Consider the following 23,891-nt stretch of genomic DNA (forward strand, 5'->3'; position numbering starts at 1 on the left):
AGCATTCGTGACTCTTAAACTCGTTCATCAAAATGAACGAATCTTTTTTCGAGTCATGACTCGAAGGGTCCTAGATAAGACCCTTATTCATCGTCTGGTGTCGTTTTAAGCCCTTTGAAGCTGTACTGAAACTCATTTGGACCTTGAACCGTTTGGTTCCCATTGAAGTTCATTATATGGAGAAAATCCTGGAATGTTTTCATCAAAAACCTTAATTTCTTTTCGACTGAAGAAAGAATGAAGTGGATTTCTTGGATGACATGGGGGTGAGTAAATTATCAGCAAAAGTGAACTAGCTACTCCTTTAATGAACCCACACCCATTGCCATGCCTTATTATTATTATTTATTGTTTTTCTATGATATTTATTCTCATCTGCATAATTTAGCAAATCCACAAGATGCTTTTATTGTTTATTTATTTGTTTTAGTTATTATGGAAATCTGACCTAGCCATAGCCTCCAACATATCTCAGATTTGAATGATTTGAACCTGGAAAAAAAGTCACCTGACTGCGAGACTTCAAAATCGATAGGCTATATGTCCAGACTGCAGTTCCTGGCTCTCCATATTTTATGTACTAAATATTTATGCAGAAAGTCCACAGAGTGATGTGATTGCCAGGGAATTTGTCAGTCCACTTCTCACTGTGGATACCCTTTCAATTTATAGTCCTATTGATTCTCGATGTTCCTCATGCAGTTGCGATGGACAACTAATATGCAAAAGTATTAAAAAGCGCTAAAAATTGACATACCAGTGCAAACTGTTATACAGCTCTATATTTCAATAGATGCCTCCGATAACAACTTCAGTTGTCATAAGGTCTGTGCTCTAGGGAAATTGACCCTGTATAAGCGAAATGGTTCCTGCTTTCCTAAAACAGCCCCAGGGCAGAGAGAGAAGTATGGAGAGCGAGGGAAAGGTTTGAACGCATACCAATAGACAAGCTAAAACCTCATTATTCCAGCTGTCACTAACTGAAGAGATGACATAACCAGGTCTCTATTCTGTTCGTTGGCAATGTACAAAATGCCTTTTTCTCATTTTTTTCACCAATCACCAATGTCTTGGTTGCGTGCCTTGGCCTTTTATGGAGTATTTTAAGCAGTTTATGAAGTCATCTATATTTTATAACAGTGTGACAGTACATCTACACTGAAAATCACGGCTGTCTGCTGGATGTTTCAGCGAGTGCTTGGTCAGCTGCTGAGAAGCACAGAGCAATTATCAGATGTAGTGCCTCTCAGGGGCGTTGTATTTCAATGGAAAAATTGCATTTGAAGTTAACCAGGTGCTAAAAACATTAAAATAATCCTTTGCCTTGAGTATTTTAATTAAGTCTTAAGTTGGGTCTCAAACTCTACCATTCTAGTGTGTACATTTTATTTATTTGTCATCCAGCATCAGGAAAACTCCAACACTTGAACGCATGCTTTTTAAAAGAAATGAATACTTTTATTCAGCAAGGACATATGACTCAAAAGTGAGTAAAGGCGTTAATAATGCTGCAAAAGATTTTTCATTTCAAATAAATGTTGTTCTTTTGAACTTTCTATTCATTAAAGAATCCTGGTTTTCATGAATGGTTTTCACAAAAATATTGATAATAATAAAAACAGATTGATAATAATAATGGTAATACAATAAGGTTCATTGGTTAACATTAGTTAACTAGTTGACATGAACTAAGAATGAACAATACTTCTTCAGCATTTATTAATCTTAGTTAATATTACTTTCAACATTTAATATTATGTTATTAAAGTCAAATATTGTATTTGTTAACATTAGTTAATGCACTGTGAACTAACATGAACAAACAACACTGTGAAAAATAATCCTGTAAAAAAACGGTAAACTACTGGCATGCAGTGCCAGCTTGATACCGTAAAAATATGGTGTATTACCATTTTTTAAATTAACAGCTAAATACCGTTTTGTCAGCTACAACTGTATGCTGTTAAATTACAGTATATAACAGTAAATTAACAGTATAGCTGACAAAATGGTATTTAGTTGTTAATTTCAAACAGAGTTACACACCGTATTTTTACGGTATGATGCTGGCCACCACAACTGCCAGTAGTTTACCGTTTTTTACAGGATTATTTTTTACAGTGTTGTTTGTTCATGTTAGTTCACAGTGCATTAACTAATGTTAACAAATATTTGATGTTTTTTTAAGATTATTTTTTACAGTGAATGAACAGCTGTATTTTTATAACTAACATTAACAAAGATTAATAAATACTGTAGCAAATATATTGCTCATGATTAGTTCATGATATGAACTACATGAAGGTTTAATGAACCTTATTGTAAAGTGTTACCATAATAATAATAATCTGTGTTTCTTGCGCAACAAATCAGCATATTAGAATGATTTCTGAAGAATCAATGAGTAATGATGCTGAAAATTCAGCTTTGCATCACAGGGACAAATTACAGTTTTTAAATTAGTTTTTAAATTGTCTAAAGTATTTCACAATATTACTCTTTTCACTGTATTTTTGATAACATAAATGCGGCCTTGGTGAGCATGCTTCAAAACCATTTTGAAACCCCACACTTTTGAACAGTAGTATATAATGAACTGGTTCATATGGATAGCATCAGTTTGGTTCCCTGACCTAGATTAAGGTCTAGATGGTGTGCCTCCATATTTAACTGTGTGAAATTTCAAATTATTATATCTGGTGAAGACCAATTCTCTGACATACTTTTATGTCTCAGGTTTATTTCTACCTAGTTTTTCAAAGTGTCAAGATGCTGTTAGGGGGAAATGCATAGTTTTCGGTAACATGTTTCCCAGACCAACTAGCCTTTCCCTATTTCCCACTCGACATATAAAGCGTTTTGAATTTCGTTTCGCATACCTAGCCCGAAGTGATAAAATAAAACAAAATTCTGTATCATTTATAGACAAGACAAGTTTGTTCAGCCATGGTTTTGTAGGTAATTACAAACCTGCGCACATTCAAACGCACATTACTATAGAATCAATTCTTAATACGTATGTGAACAGCGTTTATCACCGGTTCGCGTTTAGTTCGCATAGTCTGTTTAGAGACATTCATATACATTTTTAGTTACTGTAAATCTGGCGTCTAGTTCATAAACGCCAGAGGAGAACTGGCCCCCAACTGAGCCTTGGTTTTCCTTTTTTTTTTTTCCATTGGTTTACCTGATGGAGTTTTAGGACAACATTAGGTCACTTGAAGGAGTTTTTCGGTTCCTTGGGTATATTCAAATTAAATAACCAATCATTAATACCATTGATCAGCTCTACCAAATGTGGATATTTTTCCACTAATAAACAAACGATGTCATTATGTTTTGATGAAACTAAGCTGCTTTGATGCAATCTATATTGTGAAAAGCGCTGTATAAATATACTTGACTTGACTAAAAGTCTTATTATATTTGAGAAATAGATTTCATTGGATTCCATTAGTTCAGAAAACCAACTCTCATGATGCAGAAACCATTCAGACTGAAAATTGCTGAATAGCTCTATCGATCCCTCTATTTCTGGCCTATTACACATATGTGCATGTATGAGTTTCAGCATGGGAGCTCTTTTCCTGATAACGAGCCACAAATCCCATTAAAGGTAGAAAATGAGAGAGAGATGAAGGTGGTGGGAATGCTCATAAAACAGAGGTCTACTGGGATGCATGGCCTCTCTGTGTTCATTAGCACGGCCCATGGAGTTGGGATAAATTACCTGTCCTGCATGATTCATTACATTTGCCCTTTACTTATCTCTTATCTTATTTCATTTGCCTCTGGCCAGCTATGTCCCAAACCCCTTCCCTTCGCTATCACCTGTTTAATGGTGTAAATGGTATTGTTCCCAAACATAACTAAACCTGGTTGTATTGTGCACCTGCTGCTCTGGTGTGCTCTGGTCGCAAATATATTTTATCTGTAATCACAATCTGTGTCCAGAAGAGTCCATTGTGGTCACTTTGCTGGGCTTGGTCACTGGAGTATGACTTCTATTTTGGTCATACTTTTAAAGGGATAGTTGACCAAAAAATGAAAATTCTCAAGAAGTTCCAAAAAGTTGTTTCTACTTATTTTCCATATAACTACAATTCATACACAATCCAAATGCCTAGCTTCCAAATATCAATGTAAAGTCATCCATGCAAGAGTTATAGTGCAAAAAAATAGAATTTTAAATATAACTAAATAGTTCTAAAATAGTTCCAAACGAAGCAACAGCAAAGCACTGCTTGTCTCAGAGCGACATGTGGTGTTTTATTCCTCAATGATTCAGCATATTAATCGGTTTTGTAAATGATTTAATTATTCATTCTTAAAGACCATTCATTCTAAAGAATCTGCGAACGATTCAATGATTCACTCAACAAAATTGTCCGTTTTGAAGAAGTCCGCATTTTTTAATGAATCGTCAATTAAATGAATGAAAAAGTCCCAACTACTAATGCAAAATTTTCTCAGCCTGTTTGGACAGCAAACCCAAACAATCGGAGTGATAAAAACCTCGAAAGAGGTTTCACATTTTACAGACGAAATAGGACAACATGACCAAAATGAGGTGGAGTAAATAATGACGAAATGTTAATTTTCAAAAAAAAACTATCCTTTAAATAAAATTTAAAAACCCTGAGTTTTTATTGCAATCTCAGGCTCCTTGTCTTGTGCCCAGTGCTAATTGGCAGCTGCGTCAAATCTGTTTATTCTGGGCTTCTACTTTATTTATATTTCATCAGTGACATATCTGCCTTCAGAGTGTCTGCCACATATGCAGTCAGACATGGCAGACGCCGGCGCCCAAAGGGAGAACGCACGCTTTGACCGAGGCAGCTGTGAGCCCGTCTGCCTGGACGCCCCATTTCCAGAGTAAATAAGGGATTATATTGTTATCAATCCACATTGTATCTGTAAATCCCCAGATGTGTTTGCAAAGGTTTCGTTTCAAAGACTAAATTGAGCTGTCATCTTTGTTTTAGTAGAGCCTATCAGATGAAGTGGGTTGAGATTTTATTAAGCTAGAGAACATAGCATTGTTCACCCCTGCAATGACCGTCATGTCCTCTTTACAGGAGAAAGTAACAAATAATAAAAAGTTTTTGATAAAGTTTAGCATTCGGGAGAGCAGTAGATTTGCTCAACTTTAATACCCTTGATGCAATCCACTGTCCCCTAGATTGCATAGATAGAGCATAGCATCTGCTAAGAGCTTGGCAGACTCGTTTTTTTTTTTTTGTCATCTCTTCTTTATTCATTCATCACAATCAGCCACTGCCCTTGCTGTAGGAATGGTCATGAAAATGGAGATAAGGGAGGATCACACTCATCCATTTTGAGCAGCTCCACCCTCTCTTTCTTATATATATTTTAAAGGTAAATCTCAGCGGTGCTTTTTGAGTCAGAGGCTCTCCAGCGCAGCAGTCTGTGGCTCCAGGGAAGACCTGTCAGGTCCTGCAACATTAGAAACTTCACCTGATAAATAGCCAGATTTAGGACTGCACAAGTGATCGGACTGCCCAACAATATTGCTGATTACAGCACTCTTTGTCATTGAAGTGTCATTGTAACTAATATAGGGTTTTTCTTTCAAACTGAATTTAGAATGCCTTTTTAATTAATGAATTTGAACTGAGGTTAGAAAACAGAATACATAAGTGCAATTTGAATGTTAGGAAGTGCATTTGAAACTGAAACTCATGTAACTTTAATTTTCAGCAAAGTTTGTCATGACAGACTTTAAATCTTTGCTTGTTAAAGCATTGTTTGAAAATTACGGGGAAAAAAACTTGAAGTTTGAAGCTATAAACCAGATAGGTTGGTTGGTAGGTAGATAATACTGTAGTTAATTGCGCATCATTTAAATTATGCAAATTTTGTCAAATTCTGAAAATGTTATTTTAGTATTATTTACATGCTATTATTTTTTAATGTTTTAAATAGGTTTTTATATTATAATATGTTTTCATTTTCATTTTATTTTTTTTGTCATTTTGCTCTTGTAACGAGTTTTGTCCAAAGAGGAAGTTGAGGAGATTATGAAAGTACAAATAAGGTATACTGCTATCACGAAAAAAGCAGATAACCAAGCATGACATACGTAACAGTGAACTTAGTCAACACCAGATAAATGAAAAAAGAGAACTGGAGGGTATAAAATACACACGTTGAATACAAAGGTGAACCATGAATGCATAAACATGGGAACTAAAGATGACGGGAAACTAAGGACAAATGAAACAGGATGTAAACTAAAAGTCCTTAGTAATGAAAAACAAAATTTTTTATATACATTTCATATTAGCTTTAATTTTTTTTTTTCAGTTTTAGTTTATGTAAATGCAACTTTTATTCATTTATTTCAAAGGCTAATGCAACATTTCTAATTTCCCTTTTACATTTTTGTCATCTAATATCTATATTTTATTTTATTTCAGCTTTACATCATAATGAAAATTATTTTTGCAGAAATTTTGGTTAACATGTCCAATTATGTCATTTCTTTTTCTTTTTTCTTTTTTTTTTAAATTTTAGATTCTATTTTTTGTGATAATAAGATGTGCAATTCCACAGCAGAACTTTCTGCTGACATTACATAATACATGCAGACTCATGGAGGTGTCCTATGAAAAATACGTTATGTCACGCTCTCAGACACTTCACATTGAGCCTGCAATTCCTTAGCGGCTTCTGCCATCAAACCAATCTGTTGCCAAAAGATTTCTTTTCAACTGAGCCTAAATTGATTTTAGTAGACGACTAGTTGTTCCACATGCTGTACAGCAAAATCAAATCAGCAAGAAACTGTTTAAGCTCGTCCTTCCCCTGGAGTTCACTGCTAAAGAAAATAATTAAAAAGGCGCTACTCCTGAGATATGGGTGAAACTTGAGTTTCAGCTGTAAGGAAGAGCTGTTTGGCAGCCATTTACCTCAGGCAGAGATCATTACAGTGCACTGATGCGTTACAGACCCTAGGAGACCGTCAGCAAGCTTCTCGCTTTCTCCAGAAGAAAGATAAGGGAAAGTGCACTCTTATGGGTGTTCAAAGGAAAATGAAGGTAAAATGGACTGAGTATGTGTCAACGGTCAGGAAAGTCTGATGGCATCAACTGAAGGCTGTGTGTATTGCTCTAGGAGAGGATGCTGTCTACTGAGTCACTGCTTTACTCCCTCTTTCTCGCACACGCTCAGACCGCAGGCGTCTCGATTGCCTATGAAGATTACAATGGCTCGCTGTGGACCTTCTGACAAATTTAAATGACCAAAGACTAAAGCCAGGTTCACACCGTACGATTTTGTCCACAAATGACAGTCAATTACTAATCACTGATCAAATGTCAGAACTGTCAGAAGATTTGATGCACAGTCCTGCAGTGTGGCTTCTTCTCCTTCATTCAACATCCATCAAATCATAAACGGTTGCTGAACCCGAGGACGCAAATAGTGAGACAACATCATGAACGATAACTGAAATCTTACAGTGTGACAGGCCTAATAGTCTTTTATGACTGTTCTTTGTCAAACTGTAAACATAATCCCCATTGTAAATCATGTCACATGATTTACAATGGGGATTATGTTTACAGTCTGACAAAGAACAGTCGTAAAAGACTAGTAGGCCTATAAATTGTACAGTGTGAACCCTCCTTAAAACCAATCCCCAGATGTAATTTATTTCCCACTAAATCAATATATCGTTGTTGTCTTTGTGGATTACTTGGTTTAAAACCAATTAAAAACATGCAAATGAGAAACAAAACAACACTAGAATCTTTATTAAGTCATCTTTTCGTTCCATAAAATGGAGTAAAATAAGTTGATAAGTTGTACTTGTACTGGTGTATTTGAGACAGGTGTGTAAGTGAAGAGTTTGTGATGTAGAAATGTAAATATCAGAATATTTTTAAATATTAAAATGAAAAATATTAAATTAAAATGAAAATTAAACAAAAAGTGAAAGTGTAATTAGTCATAATAATTTTAGATAATAGGCTAATTAAAGATATTTTAACTAAGCCATTTTGGAAATTGAGTAATTACAGATGGTTATGGTAAAATCCCCTGCCTTGACTGTCTAAGACAAATGACAGTGTATTGGAGGAAGCTAATAAGATAAACACCAAAATAGTTCAGGGCTGACAGCAAAATAAAAGCCATCCATCAAGTGAAGGCTGCTCGGACGACCTGCTGTGACATTAGAGGAGTGCTATGGACTGTCTGCACCTGTCCCATCTGTAGACAGCCCAATGTTACACATGCTAAATGACACCTACAAACACTACCTTGGTGCATTAGTTAAGTTTGTTGTGCAACTATGCTGTGCACTCATTCAATCCCACAATGCACCGTAATAACGAGCAAACCACTTATATACGTTCAACGGCTAGATAATACCCATAATGCACTGTGAGGGTCACGCCAATGAAATACTGCGTCTCTCTCGACCGCAGCTGAATCATCGATCCATCCATTTTCCAAACCACTGGTCCAATGTGGCTACAGCGTAATATCATACAGGTATAAATTCCTTTTTGATTGACTATTAAATAGTTTAATAAGTCTTAGACTGTATATGTTAGTTTCCATGACAGAATTCAACGTAATATTTAAAAAAATATATAATACTTCTAGAGCTGCCAGTTTTCTGAGTTTCAAATTATTATTAAAAAGCAAGGACAAACTGCATGCAAAAGCAGCAGCCCGGCGCACTGTCTGAATTCACTTCCTCGTTTTTATTCACTCCTCCTACGACTATATTAGCAGGGGCGATTTCGAACACAGCCTTAAGGGCCGGGCACACCAAATATCAGCTCGAGTTATTAGTCAGCGTTTTTCAACGCGTTTTTTGTGTTCACACCCAAGCGATTTTCGCTGACGATGAGCTGAGTGAACATGCCAATTCACTGCCTGACATTAGATGGCGCCAATTCGCTCTGCAATACCACTCCATATCAGTTCTCTTTTATCAAGATGTTTGTTGTCACTGTCGCGTTTGTCATATCGTTCTTTATGTTCTAGCACCAACGAGAACAGCAGCTCTTCCTCGTTTTATTTCTTCCTGTCTGTGTAGACGGCGACGCTACTTGGCGTATATCTTCTTCGCCGTTGCATCTGTGTGCTAAGGCAAGACCGTTTTGTGTTTGAGCGCCCCCAAGTTGTGTTTTACTGTAACTTCAGAAGCTCCAAACACGTGAGCAAAAGCGTCAAACTCATTGGTCAGATAGTTTTTGACGCAGCGAGCAGCAGTCAAACTAAAAAACGAACCCGAGGCATTTTTTTTTTAAATGGCGCTTTTACGCGTGGTGTTTTACGTGTTGGTGTGCACACTCACATTGGCACCCTTTGTTTAGTCATGAGGCGTTAAACGTCGGCGAATACCGCGTGCAAAATTCGTCCCGGTGTGAACAGGCCTTTAGTCTCAGCCTTGGACTGAGGTCTGAATGTCTAATGCATATGCCACACAGAATTGGAAACACTTCAAGAGTTTCAAAGTCATCTTCTGATTGGTTGAACTCTAAATGTCCGGGAGTGTGTCGCGTCCGCATGGAAACAACAACATGCCGTGATCCCAAACCCTCTCACGGAAGAAGCAAGCCATTGTGTTTACAACTGTGACAGTGAAAGCTTCTAAGCCAATAAAATCTGCTATGAAGTCCAGACCTTTTGCTGTCAGTCTGAAGGTCTACTATGCGAGACTATTTATATGCACTTTTGCAAAAGTGTATTTTTATAAAATGTTCATGCAGCATCATAAACAATCATTTTCCAACTTGTCAGTCAGACCTTCCCCAGTTACTCTCTTTTATGATGATTTATGTGCTAAAAGAAGATCTGCCCATGGCCTCAGATCCTAGCAATCAAATCCTAGCAGTGCTTCTAGTGACCCATTGGTGCTTTTAAAGCAGCATCCACCTATCTATCACAGCATGTGTTTGAAATGTGTTTGTAAGTCATGCATTCAAGAAGCCTCTCACCTAATGGACTGTAATTAATATCCCCTAAATAGGCCTACTGAAGAACGACTCAGGGAATTATATAGTGGATTCATATTTTTCTGCTCTCCGGTGTTTGAATGAGGTTTCTTCCAAACGATGAACTTAATATCTGGACGCTGAGAAATGATCTGCCATCCTGCCATAAATCTTAATTAAAAACTAGCATTTGCCTTCATCATAGTTAGAGCAATCAGACATCTTTGCTTCCCAGGAGGGTCCCCCTTTTTGTTTGCTTGTCCACAGGTGAAGATGTCCTTTCCTTGAACATGTACACATTTTTACTGTCTCAGTGAAATAATAAAGTGTAATAATCAATTTATTCTATTTTATTTATTTACTCATTTTTTAAATACAAATGGAAATAACTCCATGTCTTAAGTTATCCGAGTCTGATAGCTGCAAGCTCCTAGTAAAAAAACATGTATACGTAAATGTAAAAAAGTGGTTATGTATTACCAAATTCATCAATTCATTTCATTCGCAATTTCAATTATATATTAAGCTGAATAAAGCCATGTTTTTCATTTCAGAAATGTGGTCAGCTTATCATGCCTAAGCCTCTTAAATGCAAAGAGTTCAGAAGTGATAGTTTACAGAGACTTTCATTAAGCTAATCATTAGAGGTATGGAAGATGAACACGCTATTTGATCAAACGCTAATATCACTGGCACACAATGAAATTTCCCTAATTTTCATTATTTCATCCCCATTTGGGATTAAAGGGATCAAGGTGTCATTCGGCCAATGTTTATCCAATAGCGAGCTCTGTTTGCGCTAACTAGCAGCTTGCCTGAGCTGTCTTCAATAAGAGAGAAATAGACTTTGACAGGCTTTGGGAACTTTTCCTTCAACTTCAGCTTGGCAACTTTCTACCTCAGCTTTTTTTTATTAAGTTACACTTTCAAACAGTTTATTTTGAAACATGGGATGTCATGAAAACCCATTTTCAACTGTAACTGCATATTTTCCTCTCCTGAATGAAACTGTCATAATCGTAATAATCCCATCACAGTATTATTCCTCTATTACCTGTATAATCCAATTCTAGAGGAATCATTTTAGAGCTGCAAACAAGCAGCTGCGAAATGACTCCAACTACATATTGGAAACCTCTGCAGTACTAAGATAAGCCTATTTGGTTTGCCTTATGCCATTCATGCTGTTCACAGGGCTTTTCCTCCTCGTGCGATTTGAAATGCTGGGTTGAAACTCAGATTCCTCATTTGTATCCATGGTAATCGATGCACACTTGTTTACATTTCGACTCTGTTCAGTGTGACTGTGCCTTGAAAGATCTCAATGATGATTTTCCCTGCAGAGGCATGTTATTTGTGCTGGCAAAAGATGACTGCTTCAATAGAACGAATCTCCTTAAGGTCTCTGAACTAAATATAGTGTTTTTATGTAAAAAAAAAAAAAATCTGGTTAATTACTTGGCATGTTACTTAATATTTACATTTTATGCTCCAGTTTTCTCTTTTGTTTGACAATACAAAACTTATGTACCATACCGGCTCTAAAATGCTCCTCTAAATCTACATTGCTAATATTTAAATGGCTTTACCAAGTCATTATGTATCAAAGGTCATTATGTCAAAATTTGCATATTTTGTAAATATTTCCTTTCCTCTTTTTTGTAGACATCAAAATTGTCAACACTGGAAAGCAACGAGTACATAGGGGGCGAGTACAAGCAGGTAAATCCCGATATGCAGAGGTCGGTGGAAAGTAACGAATTCAATTTACTCGCGTTACTCTGTACTTTTACTTTTACGTAAGTACGTTTTGTTTGAAATATTTTACTTATCATTCCAATAATTTCTTATCATATCCGTTACTGAGTAAGGGAGAGGAAAAAAAATTACACTCCGGAAACTGCATGTTGAAGGGCGGGAGAAAGTGCAAGAAAGGTAACGCAGAGACCCAGCTGAAAGTGCTGTTGTCCTCGAGGATAGATATCCAATTTCCAAAAAAAAATGTGGACGCAAAGTGAATGCAAAAGGCGGATACATATATAGGACACCATACCTCCTGCAGAGAAAGGTAGGCTATGTCCAGTTAATAACTTAAGGCCGAATGACTTGCGCAGAGGGAATCAAGTCATGAAAATGGAATTTGCATAACGCAGATTTCACGTAACACGCAAAATGAGTGATGGACGATGGTCTGTGAACATTACTTTTAAGCACAAAAATACTGCATGTTAATAAATAACCCTATTTGTTGTGCTGAGCTGCGCCGCTTTGTCTACTACATACTTAAGTACGTTACGCGTGACGTTCATGGTGTTTTCAGCGTCTCACAAACAATTTGAGGATATAAATAACTTGCATGAACATTTGCAGAGCTTCTCTGAGAGAACGCCTAATGAGAAGTTTCATAATTTTATTTGAGAAAAACAAACCCATTGTCAAATAAACTTTGAAACACTTTTTTACATTTTTGAAGTTAAGTTTTACTAGGAGAGATTGACAGAAATATATTACTTTTCTACTTCTCAAAATAATAATAATAACAATAAATTTTATTTAAACATTATTTAAAGGAATATATTTTTTGTCCATGCATAGTCAATCTGTTTTTGCACCGCTTCCCCAAAAAATAAAAGGACACAAGTTTAAATTTACATTTGATTACCACCGTTTTTGATAATATATTTGGATTAAATCATTAAAATAAACAATAATTTTCTGAATATATATATATATGTGTATATATATATATATATATATATATGTGTGTATATATATATATATATATATATATATATATATATATATATATTTCATAGGACAATATTATTCTTAAACATTTTAATAAATGATTAATGTTAAAAATAAGTTGTTGATCTAATTCATTATCAATTATCGCATTTAATTGATTAGACATGTTTTATTGAAATTTTAATTAAAGGTATAGCGGAGGATTTTCTTTTTCCGGGTGGGTAGTCTATACTATTGGTCCACCTAAGTGTCAATCAATCTGGTGATATGTTTACGTAAGGCCGTCGTAGGCTACGTGCTCATCCCTACGTACGGAGTTTTCACTTTCAGGTGTATTATGTCGGAGTTACGGTTTCAGCCATTCCTTTGAAAATGGCTGAGGGTCGAAAGAGAAAAAATGTTTACTAAGTGTATGATAAGAAGAGAAAGGCCGCAGAATATAGAAACAAGACCAGAGAGATTTTGGGTGAATATCACACGCTGGCGTGCGCTAAAAGCACAGGTTGGGCTTCTCACTGATGCCGCAGTCGCGAAGATTCTACTACACAGGTAAAGTTTGTCACGCTATTTGGAGAAATCCATTTAAAATCACTAGTAAAAGTTAATGCAAGCTACAATGCTAGCCCTGGCACGAGTCATGCACCGCATAGACACGGTAAACATCTCAATTTGTCTAAAGTAGCCTTTTGTCCAAAATGGTAAATATCACGCTGAAATATTCTAAAATCTTGTGTGTTTATTATTACACAAATGCAACAAGCTACTTCTCCATATGCAACTATGTATAAAAACAACGTATTAACAATGAGAGATATTAGGTTAAGGACCAACGTAATAGCACTGCTTATGTTGCTATGTAACGTAATTGCGATTTGCAAAATAGTTTCCTCAGAACGTATTTCGTGTGATACAGGGTTGCACATATCATGTCTTGAGTCCTCGGTCACTCAATCGATCAGTATAATAAGTAAATAAAACACGGAAGGGCATTTGACATGTCTTTTTTATGAATGTTTTTTAGTTAGTTCAGAATTTGCAACATAATTGTGCAAGGCGTATAGACGTTCCCTCTCGGGAACAAGAGTGTTGTGTTTGTGCATGTGCATTTTTTTTAAAAAATTGGAGAGGGCGGGTCTTCTCTAAAATTCGGAAAGATCCTCCGCTTAGTCTCAGCCTCAGACGTCACGCCCACGGAACTCGGTCTGGCTACGCGAGACTATCCTCCGCTATACCTTTAACAAAACAAACAAATTGTTTCAAGTTTCTGTTTTCATTCATTTAACTGATGATGATAATAATAATAATAACCATAATTTAATAATACAGTAATTGATTAATACTGTAAACCATCATCTTTTCTAAGATGTTATCATACTGTGAAAATCTCCAACCATTACAACCTTACACAAGATGATACTTAAATGCTTAGTTTGATGATCAAAGATTTTTATTGTGGGGGACGAATCATAATGCATACAGCAACCCAATAATAATTTTTTTCAGCAAAGCTTTGGTCATGATGATAGTTTTGAGGCCTTAATTTCGAGTTTCGAGAAATTTGTGTTTCAAATATGATACAGTAGGTTTTATAGTGTTAATAACCCCCTGTGTATGTATGACTGACCTATAATGAGCAATTATTGATACAATTATAAATGAATAGGGTATATTCTTGCTCTCAACACAACTAATGTGTTCATTGTGCTCACACCTATTGGCTTAAACAAACACAGTTGTAGATCGATGGTGCTGATTCAAAGGTGAAATAGGAGGAGGATTATTCATAGTCATGACATTTCAGTAAAACATTGTTTTTACCCCAAAATGTTGGCATTTTAAAATCAGTACAAGCTATACAATTAGTCCAGTGAAGTGTCAGGTGGCGCATAGGGATCTGTGTGAGATGAACACTGACCTTTTACAGGACAGCTGAGATGGGAAGAGCAGAGAAACGAGAACTTAAACATTTCATGTTTTAATGAAGCGTCTAATTAACTCTGAGAGTCCTTATATAGACCTGGAGACTCATCCACTACATAATAGCTTATGCATTATGATAAAATCACCATGTCCGTTAAGCTTGGTTATGCTAACCTTATTATCAAAGGATGAGGTAACATTTTAATTCTAGACCAGCCTACCTTGACAGTGCTTCAAACAAACGAATTACATTTAAATGTAGTTGTAATTAATAATCTACCGTATAATAATCTATCATTCGTATGTATATCATATATATATACACAATACCGTTTCGAAGTTTGATTTCTGTATGAATTTTAATTTTCTTTTTTTCTCACCAAGCCCTACTTTTTTTCCATCAGCAAAAACAGTAATATTGTGAAACAAAGTAACATTTTTAAATATATTATTTCCTGTGATGTCAAATCGCATTTTCAGCAGTCTTCAGTGTCACGTGATACTTCAGAAAACATTATGCGTCCAATAATAAATTGTGTCTCATGTAAACACCTTTTCTATAAATAACAATACTTATATTAGCCACAAGGTGGCACCCAATGATTAGATAGATACAGAAGTTCTCCCTTTTCTCATCTTAGCTGTATTGGTGAATGGTATGGCTAGATTCCAAACTAAATGGGTCTTACCAGGTTAGCAGACCAGGTCCCTCCTGAAATAAGCAGACACCTCATAATATTCAAAAAGCTTCAAAAGATATCAGATCATCTATAAGTTCCCCATGCCTAGTGTGCATTAAACTGACTAGCAGGCAGCAGGAATTAATCAATCGACAACAATAAATGTAGAAAACCCACACTTCAGTCTTATCTGAATGTGATAGTGTGACCGCTTGTTTAATACCAACAGCTGCTTTGCATGTCCAGTCAGATATTTTTAGGGATGACAAGCACAGAGGAAACTTGCACACAAGTTTTTAAAAGGCAAAAGGACAACAGCTCAAGCTATCACTCCACACAAAACACCGTAAAGGACACTCTTTTGATGGCTAGGTAGGACAAGACATGCTTGTCTATTCCTGAAATTTATGGTTATGATTTCTAAATGCTTTTAAATTGTAACACAACAGATTTGATCACATGGCCCTTGCGATGAAGAGTGCATGGATAGCTGTGCTTTTTGTGATAATGGCAGCCAGACTGGGCGTCTCTCAGGAGGAGAACACAGCTCTGACTGAGAAGGACAGCAGGGAACCTTGTGCCCGCTGGATGAGGGGTGTTTCTGGAACACCAGGGTTCAATGGAATCCCCGGGCGGGATGGACGTGATGGGCATGAGGGGGACAAGGGAGATACCGGAGATCCAGGTGATTCATTAGCAGACTCCTAATAGTATTAAGTGTCCTTGAAAACCACATTTCCAATAGGCCTAGGGTTCACAGAAAATCACATTATGAAAAACAGTCAAATAAATAGGGTTAAAACAAAATAAATCAGGTTTAAACAATAAACATATGAAAGCGTCTGCCAAAATACGTAAGTAAATGTAAATGTTTTTATTTTACATTTATATTTGGGGGTGGGTGGGGTAAATCCAACCCTAATCAAACATCCTTGAACAAGCTAGTCAAGGTCTTCAGAGTTACTTCTCTGAGTTCGATCATGGTTTGAGCTAAACTCTGCAGGAAAGTGGCCCTCCAGGAATCTCCACCATTTGGGTATCAAGTCAAGTCAAGTCACATTTATTTATATAGCGCTTTTCACAATACAGATTGTATCAAAGCAGCTTCACAGTGATATCACAGTGTATCCCAAAGAACCTTTCAGAACAGTTCTTAGAAGAACCTTTTTTGTGGAATGGAAGGTTCCAAGTTCTTTATGGAACCATCAATGCCACTAAATGAAGTTTTAACTAAGTTCGGGAGGAGCACGTTCAGATAATTAACATGAGTGGACAGCAATCAGTGATAAGAGGGTACATATAGGCTCAGCAGTCTTACCTCGATCCATTGACAGTTTGCAGTTTAGACTGGAACTAAAACCCTCATATCTCAGTAACTGTATTTTATAGATTACCAAAAACCACACAAAACTTGAATTTGTGCTGTGCAGATTATGTGACAGACAGCTATTGTCCAGACTGGTGATCTGCTTACACAGTGCATGTTTTCCGAGAATGTGAGTTGTGAATCCTCCTGAATATTTACAGGTGTGACTTTGGATATAGAAAGTAGTTCTCACTCCCATAAATAACTGAACATTGTGTGAATATAACCGTATTAAGGATTCAAATACAGGACTGACAACCAATTCCTACAACCAAGTCTCTTCAATTATCTTTGTCAAGGCTCCAAGGGACCAAACGGAGAGCCAGGTGAAACAGGGGACGAGGGATTTGCAGGCAAAAGAGGATTTCCTGGAAACCCAGGTCTGAAAGGAGAACGTGGAGAGGGTTCCTTTCCCTACCACTCGGCTTTTAGCATGGGACTTACAGGTAAAAGCCCCGCTAGTGGAGCTCCAATCCGCTTTACAAAGACCTTCTACAATGAGCAGAACCACTACGATGACCTCTCTGGAAAGTTTCGCTGTGAAATCCCTGGGATCTACTACTTTACTTATCACCTCACTATCAACGGGAAGGAGACCAAGGTAGCGATGTTCCAAAATGGCCGGACTGTGGCCTTCACTCTTGACCAGTTCCACAACGGAAATCTAGATCAGGCCTCTGGAGGAACGATTTTAAATCTTTCTGCTGGAGATGAGGTTTGGCTTCAGTTGTATGATGACATATTTGATGAAGGGATTTATGCTGATATCAACAATGACTCCACTTTCACTGGCTTCCTTTTGACTCCTAAAATCTTAAGCAACCCATTTGACAACCGCAGACGATGACACCATCTGTATGCAAATGTTCACTTAATCTCATTGAACAGTTTAATGCAGCATGCAAAGATTATTTGCAGTGTTTTATATATATATATATACCAGGCCAGATCACAGAGAGTCTGCCTGCCCACCCACTAAACATCACATCTAGCCAACTGGCTTTTTTTCAGTGTAGTTTTGCACACATAATCCTTGCAGATATTTTAATCCAAGTTCAAGATCAGTATATGTCATCATAAATGCTGAGCTATTACCTTATAATTATATTTTACTTTTGAGTGTGTTTTTGGGTGTAAAATACTTGCAATCTTGTTGTAGAAGTCCTTAATTGCAGTTAGTATAGCATTGTTTTTAACCAAAATAGCTTCGCAGCTGATTTATATTTATTAATGTTAATTGTGCGGTTTCTGGCACACCTTTAATTGTGTTTTGTAGGAACCTCTTCCTTATGGAATGATTTAGCATCTCTCTTAACCCCCAAAGCAGTTAACTGGAAATTCTGCTAATTATAAGATTGCTGTTGTGAAAACTGTGAAACTACTAAACTTTGAAAGGAGAATGTGTACTGGTGGGGTGCTTATTAAATATGGATTTATATGCTAATTAAGTGCAGGCTATTTCATTATTGTTGAGTGTGTGCATGTCAATTTCCGCTTAATTCAGTTGACTTTTTTTTTTTTGCATAGAGCTGTTCACATTTCACAATCGTTTCAAAGCAATTTTACTGAAAATGAATGAAAAAGTGTCAGTGTATTGTGAATGTTAAGAAGTTGTAGCATTTGTATGATAGTCCCATCAAAAACAAATCTGCCAAAAGCCTTTTAAAAAAGATTATAATTTGTATTAAATTGAAAAACTATTTGTTTGTTAAATTAGGTAGTTTGTCAGTAATAATCATACATTTGCAAATAAAAAGAGCTCAAGATCTTTAAAGCTTTTATTTGAAACATTCAAAGAAAAACATCTTACAAATATGCAAACAAATCACAAAGCATCAATTTGGCAATTTAAAAAAGAATACAAATAAGCAAGTGTCCAGAAGTTCATTAAATATTAATTTGAAGGGAGATTATCTGGTGAATCTAACCAAAATGGGGGAGGTGATCATGATTACAGTTTATTCAAGTACACTATTGATCTTTTATACACTTTGTTTGGCTTATTTTTCCCTCCACAAAGATATGAAGAGCTAGGAAGAGTGCTCCTCGATTAGAAAATAGAGCAGTCAATCTCCTAGAGAAGCTGCGACACACAACCAGGTTACATGGGCTTAAAGAATCAGTAAAACAAAAATCCCTATAAAAGTGCTGTCAAACTCCAGAGCTAGGAAATTTCAGCAGCTCTCGAAAATATTGTGTGAACCAAGTGAAATCCTGTGCACCTTTTCTACAAGTGTGCAGTTCAATATTTATCTACAATAAACACATTCTGTCCTGATCTACTATTTTTGGCATACATTGTCACAGGGATTTATTTGTTTCTGTAGTCTCCATTGTAGGCACGGTGGTCATCCTGGCCAGGATACAGACCACCATATCCTCTCAGGACATCCTGAAAACTAGTCGCTCCTGGTTCCTGGGGGCCGTATCCTGCATATGGATCCTCTTGTCCACTCATGTAGGGCTCGTATTGCTGCTCATAGCCTGGGGTCTCAGGGTAGGACTCTTCTCGATGCTGGGGGACCTCCTCGTGGGATTGCTCCTGAGCTGGATGCTCGTCTTGTGGTGAAGGACTAGCGGGTTCGGCCGCCTCATATCGGCGCAAGCGACAGTTACTGTCGTACTCTGGGTCGCAGTCGGGATCAGGCTCGACCACCCCGTTTCTGGATCCATCAGCATTCAGGTGAGGCTCATAGGCTTCGGCCGGGTGGGGCGTCTGTCTGTGCACAGCACTACGGGGCTCGTTTTGGGAACCCAGTGGGAGGCACTCTGCATCATACCCAATGAAACAGTCATATCCCTCTTTGGTCTTCCCGCGAGGTCCCAAAGGATGTTGAGTTTCCTCCGGTTGGTGCCTTGGAGGCTGGAACTGTGTAGGCATGTGTCTTCGCAGGTCAGCCCCAGCAGATGCATCTCGGTACATGGCGTAAGGGTCGTGACGAGGGCTCGGAGGTACCCGCATGGCGCCGGCTTCAGAGGCGGGCTCGTCCTTCAGATCGTCGGAGGCCAAGCTTCCAAACCTTGTGGCCGTCAGAGGGTTGCAGTTATTATCATAGAGAGGGTTGCAGGATCTCTCCAAGCCAGAAGGTGGGGCTTCGAGGTTCTGCGAGGATGCCAGAGCAGCAGCATAAGCACAGTATGGGTCAACCCGAGGGTCACAATGGGGATACCGCAGATACAGACTAGGCGGCGCCTTCTGAGCCAGATGGGGTACGCAGTGAGGATCTGTCTTTGGGTCGCAGCCGAGATAGGCGTAGGATGGGGCCGGGGCAGCAGCGGGTTTGTATCCGTAAGCAGCACGGAGGTGGTACTGGAGACACTCGACATCTTCTGCATCACAGATGCGCAACAACTCAGCTCTCTTCTCAGCTGACAGGAAGGGTTGCACCAACGGAGAGTAGTAGTAGTAACTGGAACGGGGATCCTTCACCACAGGGGTGTGGAGATAAGCTGGGGCTTTCACTGGAGCAGGTGCAGGGGCTTTGACCGGAGCCAAGTTGGGGTAATATGAGTATCCCTTCGAGTGCATGCAATACGGGTCTCTGTAAGGGTCACAAGACTTGATTGGGGCAGGCGCTGGTGCCTCAGCCTTGGGCTTGGGTCTGTTGGTGTATGAGGCCACGCAGTTTGGGTCATCAGACTCGGCACAAGACTTGTAGATGTCGCCTAGGTGCTGCAGGTACAACTTGTAGGAACTGCGTGACTCGGCACGGTTCTTGTTCTGCAAGTAAGCCAGATAGACGCGATCCAGCTCTGCAATCTGAAAGTTCACAACAAATTATCTTGATTCAGTGCTTGGATTATACAACCAACATAAAATCCATAAGTAGCCTTAATCATACCCTAACTTTTTATAGTTTTAAGTTTCCAGTAACTATTTTCACATGATGGCCAATTACCGATAAATGGCCGATCTAAAAAATAAAAAAACTTTTTTTATAAAAACAAACAAATTACAAACAAATGATAAAATAAATGGCAAAATGTACAATCTAAATGTAAAAATACACGACGACCATGCGCCTTTAAAACTATTGGTTGTTACTGATAAGTTCAACGATATTGGCCAATAACCGACATGCAAGGTACCGATTATATTGGGCATTCCTCAGATTAATCTATGCAAAAACTATGAACAGTTGTAGGTCCTGCAGGTGTACTGTGTTTTCCTGTTTAGTTCACAATATGCTGTACTCACTCCCTCTTGGTTCCCATTGTCAGTGAAGTATTTGTACCAGCTCCAGAAGTCAGAGTGCTGCTTGTACCAACTGATGTTTCTCCTGTTGCGGATTAGCCTCTTTGGGCTTGCCTTTTCATCGCTTCCATCTGGCAGAAACATTGTGTTAGTTAGTTGTACATATCTAACATTCACACACAGATTATACTGTAGCTATTGAATTTGAGACTCAACAAAGACTGGAAGAACAGGAGAACAAGCCATACTTACCGTCTCCTTTTAAACGCTGGGTCACAGGGCCAGCCAACAGAAGCTCTGATAAAGAAGAAGAGTAGAGAGAGAGAAAAATTAGGGGGTCCAAGTCTCAACCAGATGTTGCCTTTGTCAAAGACAGAGTAGGAAATGCTTACAGACAGTAAAGACCCAAAGAGCTGAGGGCAGCAGGATGCAGTTTTACAAGTTGTGTGGGGGAGGGGAAGGTGGTAATATACAGGGGTTTGTTGGAAATTAATCTTCAAACAGCGCTCATCAGCACTTTGATGCCTGGCTGGGGGCTGCAGTAACTGGGCTCATACAAGTAAAAGCTATAAAATCTACAAAGGGAAGGAGCCTATATATCTACAGGTGAACCTAATTATCCTAGCATCAGAAAATGTCTGAACTGACACCTTATCCAACGTTCATCTCTGCTGGAATGGAGACGAGGGCCGGGGATCACGGATGTGTAGTGTTTACTATGAGGTGATCAGTGTCTTATTTGAATCGACGTAGGTAAAGGAAATGTTGCTCCTTCAGAGGATCAGCAAGTTTGTTTTTTATGAGCTTGTAAACTGCTGCCACATCTGGAAAGCCAGTGCACTTAAGAGTTTTGCTGACAACTGCTAATCATTTTATCAGTTGCAAAGCAAAAAGCAAAGAGCTCAGAAACCCGACACCCCCTCATTTGATACAGAACTTTTAGGGAAATTTCAGTCAGAAGATACAAAGTCATAAAGCTTTTAAAAGATCTGGTATTTATTTTACCACAGATACAGAACTTTTAGGGAAATTTGTGTCAGAAGATACAAAGTCATAAAGCTTTTAACAGATCTGGTATTTATTTTACCATAGAACTACTAAAAATAAGGTTTTCTACCACAGAACAGATATTATTAACATAATAATTCAAAAATTTCACCTGGTAATAACGTTGCTAGCAGCAACACATGGAAGATAGAAGATCGAGCCATTCGTAACCCTCCTGATTCCTTTGAATAAACAACAATAATTATAGCATTTATTTGCATTTTCATAAGCTTTCAAATCCATGCTTTAATATGATGAACCTCAATCAAAATCATTATGAGAAAAAGCTTACTTTTGCTCCCTGATATTTATGATCTACATTTAAAAATATGTAAAAATTTGGAGATCACGTAGGAAAAGAAAACTTTTACATATAAACAGAATTTGACAAAAAATAACTCTTTATGGTCGATTACCAGCTCATTATTTGTTGTTACGCCTGTATACAAAGAAAATGAAGTTTTTTTTCCCCCCAGGTAAGTTCAACAAACATTGCATTTACACATTCAAGCTCTTTACACCATCTCATCATATTCCTGTAAAATGTCAGTATTTTTGCTGGTGCAGCTTTCAAGATGAACAGAAACAAAACATTTGAAATATAGTCTTAAACGCATAATTATAAATGGATTTTCCTATCTAACTGCAAAAAAAATAAATGTTTTGGTGCATTCTGTTGGCATAGTAAAAATTGGAGCACATCTGCATATTGTTAATGTGCAATGGCTTTATAATGAGTCTGTGTCTTACCTGTTAGGATGTGGCGACGTGAACCACTGAAGAGACAGCCGACTGGGCCTGGAAGTTCAGCTCCACAGCTGACTGACTGGAAGAGGAAGGTGAGTCAATCCCCTCGTGTACTCTCAACACACCCCTGTACACCGACTGTGCCACCGCTAAAACCTGGCCACAATTTAAACCCAACCTTGATCATTAAAGACAAAAAAGGTGCATCCCATGGGGCCAAGTACACGCTGCTTCTAACACTACCATTGGCTTTCTATGGCCAAGAAAGTCAACCAATCAGATGTTGTAATTGTAGACAGGCACAGCAGGAGAGAAAAGAACATCAACTGTTTTTCATTTAGATGGTTTAAACTAGATGCTTTCAAAATTGAGAATGCAAAAAAAGCATATTTGGTAACTTTGCATTAGCTCTCAGTTACTAAATAAGTGTTGTTTTTTTTGTTTTATGAGAACCAGTAACAAATCTAAATTTATTTTAAGTTGAATCAGGCCAATATGCTTCCAAGTTTGCACTTTGTAATTAGCAACTGGGAACATCTACATGTCTTAACATTACTGAGTAAATGGAGGAGGGCGCTCCCATTATGGTTTCATCAAGCGACAATTCTTATCTTCAGCTAACTGAGTAACACACAAATCTCTATACTGAATATTGTGTCACAGATGAAATGCACTGAACCGTCAAGTGCAGCAAACTTTGTAAACAACCTCATGGGGATTTTTTTTCATTCACACATCTGCCAAGCACCAGCTCAATCAAACCACAATGAACTGCACAGATTGACATTAAAGGGTTAGTTCAACCAAAAATGTAAATTCTGTCAGTATTTACTCACCCTCATGTTGTTCCAAACCTCTATGTGTTTATTTGTTCTGCTACACACAAAGGAAGATATTTGGAAGAATGTTTTAATCAAACAGATCTCATTCCCCATTGACTTCCATAGATACTATGGAAGTCAATGGGGAATGAGATCTGTTTGATTAAACTAACTAAAAATGAGGTGAACTAACCCTTTAAAAGTGATCTTTCACAATTTAAACCCTGTTTGTGATGCAGATTAAGAGTTAAAGGGAAAGTTCACCCATAAATTGAACATTTTGTCATCATTTACTTTACCTCACGACCACATTTTTGGGTGAACTATCCCTTTAAAGTATGCCTTTTTTTTAAATCACCTAACCTGAATAAAGAGTTTGGATATATACAGGCA

General features: G+C 37.7%; 2 protein-coding genes across 7 annotated transcripts in view; one reads left to right on the forward strand and one right to left on the reverse strand.

Moving 5' to 3' along the window:
• The window catches only part of adipoqa (adiponectin, C1Q and collagen domain containing, a), a 33,880-nt gene extending 15,748 nt beyond the window's left edge, over positions 1-18,132 (forward strand). For 2 of the 5 annotated variants that reach the window (XM_039685158.2, XM_039685159.2), the window contains exons 3-6: positions 11,640-11,696; positions 15,569-15,694; positions 15,772-16,007; positions 16,988-18,132. In XM_039685158.2, coding sequence (XP_039541092.1) covers positions 15,585-15,694; positions 15,772-16,007; positions 16,988-17,535 — 894 coding nt within the window. In that variant the 5' untranslated portion in view covers positions 11,640-11,696; positions 15,569-15,584 and the 3' untranslated portion in view covers positions 17,536-18,132. Of the gene's footprint in view, positions 1-11,639; positions 11,697-14,959; positions 15,695-15,771; positions 16,008-16,987 lie in introns of those variants that run through there. The other 3 variants (XM_039685161.2, XM_039685157.2, XM_039685162.2) reach the window with 3 other exon arrangements.
• A 320-nt stretch (positions 18,133-18,452) lies between these two features.
• On the reverse strand, positions 18,453-23,637 carry and1 (actinodin1). Of its 2 annotated transcripts, XM_039685155.2 has the most exons (5): positions 22,681-23,637; positions 22,043-22,112; positions 21,136-21,180; positions 20,887-21,014; positions 18,453-20,448 (listed from the first exon to the last, which is right to left on the reverse strand). In XM_039685155.2, exons 2-5 carry the CDS (start codon positions 22,092-22,094, stop codon positions 19,000-19,002), a joined length of 1,674 nt encoding a protein of 557 aa, XP_039541089.2. In that variant the 5' UTR covers positions 22,095-22,112; positions 22,681-23,637; the 3' UTR covers positions 18,453-18,999. The 2 variants fall into 2 exon arrangements, with proteins under 2 accessions (XP_039541089.2, XP_088981762.1); XM_089125636.1 differs by lacking the exon at positions 22,681-23,637 and having other exon boundaries at positions 22,043-22,151.
• Between the last annotated feature and the right edge of the window lie 254 nt (positions 23,638-23,891).

Source organism: Pimephales promelas, chromosome 22, assembly GCF_988280905.1.
Source record: "Pimephales promelas chromosome 22, fPimPro1.hap1.1, whole genome shotgun sequence".
NCBI lineage: Eukaryota > Metazoa > Chordata > Actinopteri > Cypriniformes > Leuciscidae > Pimephales > Pimephales promelas.

What these genes read in the sequence shown, in the direction of transcription:
- and1 (XM_089125636.1), bottom strand. Translation starts at nt 22,151, where the DNA reads ATGCAAATAAATGCTATAATTATTGTTGTTTATTCAAAGGAATCAGGA. An exon ending in GCTAGCAACGTTATTACCAG is followed by an intron (nt 21,181 to 22,042) that starts GTGAAATTTTTG and finishes CTTCTTTATCAG; the next exon opens with AGCTTCTGTTGGCTGGCCCT. An exon ending in ACAATGGGAACCAAGAGGGA is followed by an intron (nt 20,449 to 20,886) that starts GTGAGTACAGCA and finishes GTGAACTTTCAG; the next exon opens with ATTGCAGAGCTGGATCGCGT.